Below are 11,343 nucleotides of genomic sequence, written 5' to 3'. Positions count from 1 at the left end.
ACCCCTAACCCCTAACCCCTAACCCTAACCCCTAACCCCTAACCCCTAACCCCTAACCCCTAACCCCTAACCCCTAACCCCTAAGGTATTTGAGCTTTGTTGTCGCCGATATGCTGTTGTTGCGAAGTCTGTCCGATGCGAAAAGCTGCAAGATCGCAGCGATCAAGTTCTGAGCGGCCCGCTTGGGGGAAGTCGCCAACTGGCAGATCAGTCGGATGGCATCCTCCGGCTGGGGATGTTTGGCAACGAGATTACTGATGAGGGATTCCCACGTGGCGATCCATTTGAGGTCGACAAGGTTGTACGTCATGGCCGCCTCGGACTGCAACGTCTGAAGCAGGAACGATGCGTGGTCTTGGTTAACAGACAATTCCGACAGGAGGAACCCGATGCGCTCCGCAGTGGTGCCGTACGAAGCTATGACTGGTCGCTCCGCCAATTCGACCGGTTGGTACTGAAAAGTCAACCGGGTGAACGTCTGGACCTCGCAAGAGTCCAGGGCCTCCTTGTCGCACTGCCGGACAAACAAGACGCGTTCTTGCCTGACCTCCTCCTCCTTGGAACCGGCGTGGGTCTCGAGCTTGAGGGACGTCCCTGGTTCCTTTGGCTGGGGGTCGACAACCATCTCGTCCTTGACCTTTGGGAAACGCGCTTCTACCGGCCCTTCCGGCTGATGGATCGGCCACGCTACCAAGGCGAGTTGACGAGTACCGAATATCTGGTGCGCGCGCTTGTTTGTCTGACCGACCTCGTCGATCATATTCTCGAGCGCTCTAAACATGGATGGGTGGTCTTGCTCGTCTACAAAGACTTCATCGAGCAGGATGGTCCAGAGCACGTCGCCGGCGGCCGGGGCATGTCTCAGCAGATGTAAACCTCCAGGTAGCCTGGTGGCGCGGCGGATATCGTGTTCCCAACTGGAAATAGCCACCGGAGTGGTCCATTGGTCGCCATGGGGATACACCCCGCCCGCCATCAATGACTGATGATACGAGTACGCCTTGTTCTTGACGCGCATGAAACCGGCGGGCGGGAGGCGAGGCAAGACGAGGTACCCATTTCGCACGTTGACAAAGGTGTCGGGCCGCTCGACATTGTGAGGCAAATTTTGCGGAGGATTGCCGAACGCGGTGTATTGAGACACGGGCCGCGTGATAGGCTCCAGCCACGGTGCAGGGTTTGATCGGGTGAGTGATTTCAAGTTGTGACGAACTAGCTCGGCTCCTCTTTCAGACATGCCGCGGTCAAACGGCCTTTCAGCTATGGCCGATGCGTTGAGTGCGTACGAGACCTGTGCCTCCTGGTCGACCCGGGGTTTGGTCAGAAAGAAGGCTGGCAATTCGATTGCGGACAGCTTGCACACCATGATGACGGTACGAAGCGTCGAGACAACGTCAGAGAGCAAGGTCCAGCGTGAACCGACGTCAATGTCTCCGAGGTTGCGCCTGATCGTGTCGAGTTCCTTTTTCCCCTGCCAGATCGTCACAGAGACGTCTGTACCTGTGCCCATCGGAAGAGCGTACTCGTCGAGGTGATGAATGTGGGCGGACCAGTGGGTCGCTTGGACCAGGTGCTTCTGCAAGGCGACAAGGTGCACAAACATCGATCAGCCGGGGGCAGCACAGTACAGGTTTGATGGTCGACCCAAACCCACATCCTCTTTCTTGTCGATGCGGACTACGGTCTCGGCCGGTTCGATTGCTCCATCGTTCTTGTTATACGACGGCGCGTCCGATTCGGAGATTGGCAGAGGGTATTTTCGGAACTGCTTCAGGGCGTCTCTCCAGAAGTGCCATTTGCCGGGTTGCAGCAGTACATGGCGTTTCTCGAGAGGTACGTTCTGGCTCCGACCCTGTGCGTCAAACCTATTTCGGACATAGGGTCAGCACGGGGCCAAGCCGGTCACAGACAAGGGCAAGACAGACTCGCTTCAACATGGCCAAGATCTGTTTCGCAGCGTCTTTGACGCCCCGGTCGATTCCCACCCCGGTCAGCCCGAGTGCCATTTTATCGACCCGGTTGACGGGTATCGGCTTGTAGCCACTGGTCACCAAGGCTTCCAGCTCTTTTAGGCTTTTAGGTACCCGGTTGATGGCTGCGACCTTTTTCTGGTAGGCTTGCAAGGTCATGCTATTAGGATACGGGTCAGCTGGGCTCCGCGGTTTTCAACGGGCGCAGCGTTGCAACGTGCTCACTTGGGATGAGGCATGTCCCGCTCAAAAGCGGTAAACTTCATGTTCGATCCGACAAATCGGTAGTTGTGCGGAGGTTCTACCCAGACGTCCGGGAAATCGGCCTTGACTTGAGCGTGTTGTGCGACCTCTCGAGCATGCGAATCTCCGGGAAACTTGACCGAAGTCCCGACCGTCGAGACCATCAAGGAGACGTGCCCTTCGAGGAGGTGAGTCAAGGCATCGGAAAGGATCGGAAGGTCCTGCAGCGTAGAGGGACGAATCATCAAAAAGCAGTTCGTCTAGAGCACAGTAGACAGAGGACCCACCTGAAAACACTCCCGGTCTTTGAACTGCATCCAGTATGCCAATAGAGCCCGGCCCAATTTCTCGTCCCCGCGGGCGATCATGGTGAAATGCTCGACCAAGTCCCATGACAAGGCCTTGAACCAAGTCTGAACGGGAAATGTCAGTCAAGGTTATGCAGGTCATGATCCGATGGACAAGACACTGACCGTACGGACAAACTCCCAGTCATCGCCATCGTACTCGCTTGGCGTTTGGCCAGATTCGACCGCCGCTTTTTCGGCTGCACTGCGTTGCTTGGGGGTCTTTGCTGGCCAATGCTGGCGACCGTGGTTCCTGCAGCCATTCCTGATCTTGAGAAACTTTTCGGCATCTCCCCGAGCCCATGCCTTGTCCACCGCAAAGTAATCGTTCATACGCGTCGCAAACCGAACCTATGCGGTAGGGCATCGCTTCATGAGTCGTGGGGCACTGGATACGGGGGAACAGCCGGGTACGACTCACCACATCGTCGCCAGGGTTGAGAACTCCAGCTTGCGCACTCCCGACGTAGAAAAAGGTCACATACTCCCCGGTGAGAACGTTTCGCACTGTCGTGATGTGCACGTAGATCCCGATGCGGTCACGAAGGGGGTGACCCGGCGTTCGCGCGTCAAACGGGTGTTCCCCGCGCTCTCGAAAGACTGTATCCTGCGATAGTTCCCCATCCCTGAGGAGTATGGCTATGAGTCGTCTACCGACCGGCCAGTCTTTGAACTTGTCTAGAGTTGAGAGATAGCCGTCCTGAGGGAGAACAGAGGCATTCAAGTCAGACAAAGTGAGCTCTCCTGACGCGAGGCAGCGACCTACCTCGCCTCCCAGCCTATTGATCATTTCCATCTGCGCCGGTGAGGTCCTGGGCTCCTGAATCATTCGAATCTGAGCTTTGATGCAGTCTCTTTGCCGAGATCTTCCTTCGTACTTCTCGATCTTGGCTACATCGGGAGTGGAACTCAGCTATTGTCTTCACCCGTTCGTATCGTCGAAACTGACCATCTTTGGACGGTTTGACCGTGATCACAGGTGCAGTTTGCCGCCTGACATTGATAGACGCCGTCCCTCCACCGTGTGCATGCTTTCCTCGAGTCGCCAGAGTATTAGGACCGGGTCCTGGTTCGAGAGAACGGCCAAAGGACCCTGTTATCAGCACAGTGAGGTCGACACGGGGTATTGCGAGGTCATCAAACTTGCCGGCTTGGGCGTTGCCAGCTTGGGCCTTCCGAGAGAAGTAGTGGTCGAGCGGCCCGATCATGTCAATCGTTTGTGAGACTGTTAGAAAGCTGACGAGCGCGAGTGGTCAAGGTGAAGTGGTCGATATGTTTGTTGGTATCAAAGGATGATGTGATGTCGATCACTTTTTCTTTGAGCCAGACCGCGATTTCGCACGCGTTTTGCCTCGATCAGCGGACGACCGGACCGGGGGTTTGACGAACAACTTACCGGTCGACCGCCAAGCCTTTGCGCTGTACGAGTCGATGAACCTTCGTCTGGATGAACCCGATGTCGTCGAAGTGACTGCTCGATACCGGGACGCAGATTGGGGTCCACCAGCGGCACAGCCGGTGGGGCGGGCTAGGCAGACGGGAGCGGAGCGTGAGATGCTCAAACCGGAGGCATATCCAGCCGAAACATACCTTTTTCTTCTTCTCTTTGGCAGCTGGTCCCTTGTAATTGAAGAACCAGTCGAGGTTCGAGGTGTCGACTGTGATCGACTTGGAAGAGGCCGAACTCTTGCCCGCACTTGACGTAGATGAAGCAAGGCTGACCCCGGTGTCCGACTTGGATGCAGATGAAACAGCGGGATTAACGGGATTTGTATTCATGGGAAGTGCGAGAGGGACGAGAGACGGTCATTTTTTGTGCTGACAATGAGCTGATACAACGAGATCAAATTTCGAGTGATTATAGGTAGGTCAATATGAACAGCTTGCGGAGAGCAGGTCTGCTCGAGCTGACCAGGGGCAAAACGGCTCTACCTAGACGTTGAACGTTCATATGAGCTTGCGAAATTTGGTCCCGCGATCGAGGCCAGTTTGATGATGATCTATGGCGAGCGAGATTCGTCATCTGTGTCCCTGCGGACATGACTGGGTTATTTCGGGCGCAAGTGGGGGATGTCCGCGGTCGACATTGTCAACACACAGCCATCATCATCATTGACGTCATTGATGATGACAACCTCGACGACCAAGCAAGTATATGACAGGTAGAATAGGATTGCGATTCGAAAGGTCAGTTATATGTTTCGTCCCCGGAGAACGATTGTTGTGTGAGCGAGCTGATTGATCGAAACCATCACAGACTTGATCGGAGGCCATCTGGTGACGACCGACAAAGGAATCCGTTTATCAAGATGTCGAACGTGAATTCAAAGGAACTCAAGACTTGTACAGGATCGAGAGGATTAGCACATGGATCGGAAGGAGGCAGTCGACGAGACCGTCTGACGGCAAGGCATCCGTGTGAGTTTTTTTTTGCCGATGGGCTGGAACGTGACTATGGGTGTACTGAAGTACCTTTGGGATCATCCAGACGCTAGACCGAGTGATCTTTTCAGGCAGGACCAACAGTCGAAACGGAATGCGGGATCGGGTGAGTCGATATCGAACCGCGACTGTAGTGTGCTCGGTGTAAACTAAAGGGAAAACCGCAACATCGCAGACCGGGAGATCAAAGGACGGGTGGTTGGGAACTCGGGGCGATGTGGTAGCCAGGATGCAGGCAAGTCCTCATGCCTAGATCATCTTACGTATGGAAAGAACTGATCGAGTCTGGTGGAAATGCAGGTGTATATGACAAGAGGGAGACTCTACCCTCGAGATCTGATGGGGACGATGGCGAGACGAGCAAGTCGATGACGGTGACCAGAGTGTACTGGCGTCATGTGCTGATGCGGTCAATCTGTATCCACAGGGAGCGATAGTGCTGGAGGAGCAGAATGGGAATCCACAACCATGCAAGAGGACGAATCGAATCAATGTAAGCAGCGGTCTGACCTGCAATAAACGAGACGATCGGCTGACTTGTCGGCCCAACAGCGTATCGATATGAACCCCAAACGGCAAGCTTGACCTCGCAACTTCGGGCTCTTTTTGCAGAGGAGCACGTCGTTGCAGATCCGGAAGAGGCAGGCAAGTCGACTGACAGATCTGACACTGAAAGAGCGACAAAAATTGACATGTTCCACTTCCGCCCCAAACAGTGCTCAGCATGCCCTCATCTCAAGCCAGCACGATCAGATCGAGGCAATCGAGCCTGCCGGACGTTCAATCCTCCCTGTATTGGCACCAAGGCGATGAACCACCAGTCGACCGTCTCATCCAAGGATCAGTCATCCGCGTGCGCCCCGACTGCCACATCATCATGCCAGACGCGGCTTGTATCGAAAAGCCCGACATGACGCAACGAGCCCAGCGGGTGAACGAGATGGTTGTAGCCTGCGAGGGCAGAGAATTGTCTCCCAGGACGTGGTGGGGAGAGGGGTCTTGGAATGGAGCGATGTGAGCTAGATCGAGTGGCGTGACAGGATGGCTTGCGCTTACGCGACGATGGCTGCGTGTTTAAAGGTCCGCGCTCACGGGTGCAGAGGTCGTCCAGGCCTCGGCGGTGCACTTTTGCCCTGACACCGACGAAGCGCCTTTTCCCGAATCGTCGCTCGACTCGTTCAGCAAGGCCTGGCGACAGTACTGTAGGCACGTCTGCCCTCGACTGTTTGCCGTGTGCGTGGCTGGTCCAGAACAGATGTGCGTGTCGGGCAGAACAGAGAGAGCTACCGCCATGCCCAACATCCAGCCGGTCGAGATTCATAGCTCTGGAGCGCGAGCTCACGCCGCATCGGGCATCATGGATCGATCCAGCAGGCTCGATATCGAACGGTTCGAAGGCAACCTGATCGTCATGACCGCTGGAAAATTGTCTGAGCAATCCACGCCGGATCCTGGCTTCTATCTGGTCATTGCGGGTCGCGTCCTTGTCGTCATTCAGGATCCAATCGACGCCCCCGGTCCGGTCTTGGCCGTTCTCTCCTCGGGTCACCGGCTGGTGGTCGCACCGGGAACAAAGATGGGCATCTATGCCATCGAACCGACGATCATGTTTGTCCAAGCCTTCCTCGACTATCGCTGCATCGAGTTCATTCATCGACAGGACGCCAGTCTGGAGCTCAAAGCATACGCTATGTGGATGGGCGAGGCCCTCTCCGATCCATTGTGGGTCGCTTATCTGGGAGACGAAAAGGTCAAGATCGCGCAGAGATGGACTCGAGAAGCACTGCAAAGGATGGCGGATGACATGGTTGCAGAGAGACCATGGTTGGAGTACAAACCAGAACACGAGGGCATCGGGTTGGAGGTCGGGACATTGATCCGTTTATACAGGCACACGAGAGAAGTCCTGGTGGATCTTGAAGAGGCGACCCGGGGATAATCGATTCGAAACTACCCGTTCCTTCATCTACCATTCCGCACCGACTTCATTTCGATCAAAGCAACTTTTGTACACTGAATGTAACCTCTACCCTGGTCACTGGCTCGATGAGCTCAACATGTCAGGCTCCCGTCGTTGTACATGGTCGGGTGGTCTCCCCTGCGGAATTGTAATTGCACATGTCATAAAGTTTACATGAACGACAACACCTTCCTCTGGAACAACCCAACGCAGATCCTCTATTGTGCTGCGAGATTGTGGTGTGAGTAGCGAGTTGATATCTCTCGAGTCAGTCGACCGAGGTGCGATGATCGACGGATCTACTGTTCAAGAACAAGAAGATGCCGGTGAGAGGTGATCGCCAGTGTTTTATCGGGGGTGACAACGATCGGGGCCATCGGGGAGAATCGCATGGCATGAACCGCCGAGAAGCTCGATTCGCATATTGCTGAACATATAAAGGTAAACCGATCGTCAACTTCCGATCTTTACATTTCCCGAACTCTCTTTACTCACGATCAACTTGACGCCAATCGACTCTTGAAATGTACTCCCGAACAATTTCCAAAGAGGAACAATACCTCCTAGACCACCTTCCCAAGGACAAGACCGTCACGATATTGAGGGGTGACGACCGATGCACTCGGTGCATCAGGATCAACTCGGAGGATCGTCTACTCGGGAGGACCCTGCGTAACTGCAGTGTCATTCTGGACCAAGACGGGATCCCGCTCACAGCCTGCTACTGCTGTCGGATCGCTCACGAGTCCGGCTGCGACTATGCAAGGAAGGCAGCGTGAGTACAGATGGTCTGCGTCTCTTCAAAGTCCCGTCCTGATCGCTGTTCGATGTCAGGCCCGGACAATCCGCCGCTCCTCAGCCAGCTCCCGGGTCGAACCCTTCGAGTTGAAAAGGATCTGCCTTGTGCTTGTTGTGAGTCGTTTCCTCTTGCTCCACAGGTCGACGATAGATCTGACTCCTTTTCCGTGGTCGGCCAGCGGGTCCAACGTGTTTCGAGATGGATAGATGGCTCGTAAAGTGGTCATGTGGCGGTGATAACGTGAAGGAAATGACTTGTTTGTAACCCGGTGGTATTGAGATATGTCATATGTATGTTTGTACATCGAAACGACAATAGTTGGAATGCCAGAAGGTGAACTGCTGTGCAAACAATCGAAGTGGAGCAACTAAATCAGTATAGGGTCGATCGGGACCATGCTGAGAAAACACTCACAATGACCGGACCGCAGCACGGTTTGCTTCTTATACCGGCCGGTATTGCGCTGGAGTTCCATACCGGTGCGGTGACGTCTTGGTGCAGCGATGTCGATTGAGAGGTGGTGCCACAGGCTGACAGCGCTTCCCTTCCACGAGATACTCGCTCGAGGTTGAGCGAGCCATGAGAGAGCTGACTATGAATGAGATGACAGAATAGATCAGCCTACAAGATGAAGCGATCATATGAAGAGATACTGACCTGATGATAGACCGCACGGGTTCCCCAATCACCGCCCGAATTGTCCCATGACCTGCCGCAACCGCCCATCAAGATATTAAAGATTCCATTCCTCGCCAGAATCGTGAACAAGGCGAACACTATTTGTCAGCTTGAGGAGCGTGTCAAATCTTGTTGAACCAAACGGGTATCGAATGAGATCAATCGTGCTATCACCTCGAGAAGGACATTGCGGTTGCGCTCCCATGCGCGCTTCCAAGTGAGCGCAAGGCAAGCAGACCGACAAGCAACAACAACGTATGGGTATGTCAAAACAACAGGTCTGCTATCAAGGACATGTACATGGTACTCGCAACCACACAATCTAGGACTATAAACATCGGTAGAAAGACCGTTCCCGTTTGACATCGACGTCGTAGCCAACAACCCGGGGCTCACATCCGCAAAGCGATCGACTATCCCCTAGAATCCCGAATCGTCCTCCTCATGAACATCCCATCAGAAACCACATCTGGGCCGGGTTCAAGACAGTGCTCCAGTTTGCCCACATCGTTCCTCCATCGATCCTGTCAATACTGAGGATGGAGCTCATGAGGAAGCTGTCGGAATCGACGTCAGCGATGGCAATCCAGGCGGCTCACTCGAAACCGACTCACCCGCCCCAATCCAAAGCCGTATTGTTCGCCACCACCGCCCGCTCTTCCCGGGTCGCAAGGGAATATCCGGTCAATAGGATGTCGTACAGTTCCATGCAGTCGAGTGGGACCATTTCCTCGATATCGGCCTGACAAATTGACGTAAAGAAGACGCCCGCTCGGAGTATGCGCGAGGATTGAGAGTGATTGACAAGCTGGGAGATGTGGGCGAATACGTTCCAGGCCTGAAGCAGGCGGTGCAAGTGGGCGGGGGAGTGTGCGAAATCGATATAAATGTCATGGATGCCATGCAAGATCCGCCGGGCAAGCAAGAAACCTGCATATCCGAGAGACTGCGGGGATCGATGTCGGAAAAAAGCCAGTTCTACGTGATAACATCCCGGACTCACAACGTCGTCTTCGCCGACACTCCACTCGTGAACCTGTTGCCAACTTGCCAGCTCTTCTGGATCCCAAAACTGAGGATCGGAGAGAAAGACGGCGAGGAGATGTTGACGGTCGGACATGGTCATGTGTAGATGTGAGTCGTACATCGATATAGTTAGCTGCGGGCTTCCCAATCTGACCTTCTCAATCTGTCTACAATCGAGTATTATAGTCACAAAGCAGACCGTGCGACTTGCATTCCGAGCGAGCCTCCGTATCTCCGGAAATCTGGGGTGAGTAGCCAAATGCCACAAGGTGGATCGCGCAGGCGCTGATCGGTCTTTGTTCTCTGTGAAGAGTCAAGAAGCAACAACGACATCGCAAAAATCGACAAGTTGCAATGATGGACTATCGAAACAGCTCTTGTGCTGCAAGACCAAGGATACACACAAAGCCCAACCACAAACACAACACTCGAATCGACGTAATGACGCCATGACAACAGGGATCTCGACATCTACAAGACCGACTGCAATAATCGTTTGTCGAGTCGGCAACTATCGACCTTTGCCAACAAAAGAATTAGAACAACAAATCGATAACCACCCGAAGAATCCTGCCGAAGACATCGGAGTACCCGAGTGAACAATAGATCGTCGCTGTCGTCATCGACCAATTTGAATTCGAGTGGAGCGCCAATCCGGTCATACGGATCGCCGAAAATCCTACAAACCTGAAAAACGGCACTACAGGCAGGGGTCGTGGGTTGATGACCAAACGGCCAAGATAAGGGGGTCAGCTGTTCACCGGTAACGGCGGACTGCGGTTTTTTAGGGGTCACACGGTCAGCCGAGCTGCGACCGGTCGAGAAGCAAGGGGGGGTATATATATCGGTCGAGGAGGGGACGTTTGGTACGTTCACTTCAACTCTACAACTTTCACTTAAACACAGACTCACAAACTCCACCTCGTACTTCCACTCGAACCCAAACTCAACACTCGAACACTCAAGATGCCCGCCAAGAAGAACGGTGAGTCTCGCTGATTGACATCGACTGAAACAAACTGATCTCGCTCTACTCGCTCTACGACAGCCACTAAGAACGCCACCGCGAACGTCAAAGCCCCTGTCGCCGCCAAGGTCAAGCAAGCGGCCAAAAGGCAGTACAAGAAGCGAGCCCTCGACCCGATGCAGGAACCGTGAGTGCTTCTTGGTCTCTCGATTCGAACAACGTACTGATCGAATCATACCGACTTAGTGCGATGAAAGGATCGTGGGTCTGGTACGAAGCGAATGGATTATGTGAGGTGAAGGACATCGAAACGATGTCCGAGATTCTCAACCCACACCGCCTCGACGACATCAAGCGTCAACTCTTGTTGGAGGGGGAAACGGTAGAGATGGCGGCGGAGCGGGAAGGGGTTACGGTAGAATGGATGAGTGCGTGGATCGAAGAACAATACCAGTTCAAGGTCAAGAGCGCTCTGGGCTGGGTTCGCCGATGGGTTGCGTATTAGATCGTTACCCCGGTTCTTTTTGTATGATCGATTTATCCTCGCCATTGATATATACGAATTGCCACATATGCCTCAAGTAGTCGGCTGCTCACCGGCGTTTGGACGGTGCCTCGAAGTTGCGTTGCGATTGGTAGATACTGTCAGACGAGTGATAGCGACCGAGCTCAATCGACGTGAAAAGGGGCCAGCTGCGTGGACCGGGATCGAACAGGACAACGTTGGCAAAGTACAACCGACAGCATTATTCTCGTCTAGAAGAACTCACAAGATCCAGGTAACGTCTCACGGAAAAAAAATTGGCAGCATCCTAGTCCCTTGTGGGGTTTGCCCCGGCGTGTGAAACAGAACAAACCGTCCAAGTTCAAAGTTGGGCTTACCGTGGAAAAGAAAATTGGCAGCATCCTAG

General features: G+C 54.0%; 3 protein-coding genes across 3 annotated transcripts; 1 reads left to right on the top strand and 2 right to left on the bottom strand.

Moving 5' to 3' along the window:
- Positions 1–73: 73 nt before the first annotated feature.
- Positions 74–4,339, bottom strand: HD553DRAFT_323514 (uncharacterized protein; the record flags this gene model as incomplete). The annotated part of the gene is made up of 10 exons (XM_046181394.1): positions 74–1,576; positions 1,655–1,852; positions 1,911–2,130; positions 2,196–2,434; positions 2,501–2,626; positions 2,687–2,911; positions 2,982–3,260; positions 3,327–3,451; positions 3,510–3,796; positions 3,957–4,339. The coding sequence occupies 10 exons, from the start codon at positions 4,337–4,339 to the stop codon at positions 74–76; spliced, it is 3,585 nt and encodes a 1,194-aa protein (XP_046037613.1).
- Positions 4,340–4,869: 530 nt separating this feature from the next.
- HD553DRAFT_341440 (uncharacterized protein) lies at positions 4,870–6,941 on the top strand (the record flags this gene model as incomplete). Its single annotated transcript, XM_046182636.1, has 5 exons — positions 4,870–4,978; positions 5,049–5,108; positions 5,430–5,495; positions 5,719–6,016; positions 6,083–6,941. 5 exons carry the CDS (start codon positions 4,870–4,872, stop codon positions 6,939–6,941), a joined length of 1,392 nt encoding a protein of 463 aa, XP_046037612.1.
- A 320-nt stretch (positions 6,942–7,261) lies between these two features.
- On the bottom strand, positions 7,262–9,565 carry HD553DRAFT_323512 (uncharacterized protein; the record flags this gene model as incomplete). The annotated part of the gene is made up of 9 exons (XM_046181393.1): positions 7,262–7,389; positions 7,458–7,615; positions 7,706–7,719; positions 8,176–8,353; positions 8,419–8,470; positions 8,836–8,859; positions 8,890–8,996; positions 9,054–9,385; positions 9,443–9,565. The coding sequence occupies 9 exons, from the start codon at positions 9,563–9,565 to the stop codon at positions 7,262–7,264; spliced, it is 1,116 nt and encodes a 371-aa protein (XP_046037611.1).
- Positions 9,566–11,343: the final 1,778 nt, after the last annotated feature.

This window comes from Filobasidium floriforme (assembly GCF_021052385.1).
Source record: "Filobasidium floriforme strain CBS 6241 chromosome Unknown HD553scaffold_8, whole genome shotgun sequence".
In the NCBI taxonomy this organism is placed as follows: Eukaryota; Fungi; Basidiomycota; class Tremellomycetes; order Filobasidiales; family Filobasidiaceae; genus Filobasidium; species Filobasidium floriforme.
Note: the sequence above shows the minus strand (reverse complement) of the source record. Positions and strands in the feature narration are given on the sequence as shown.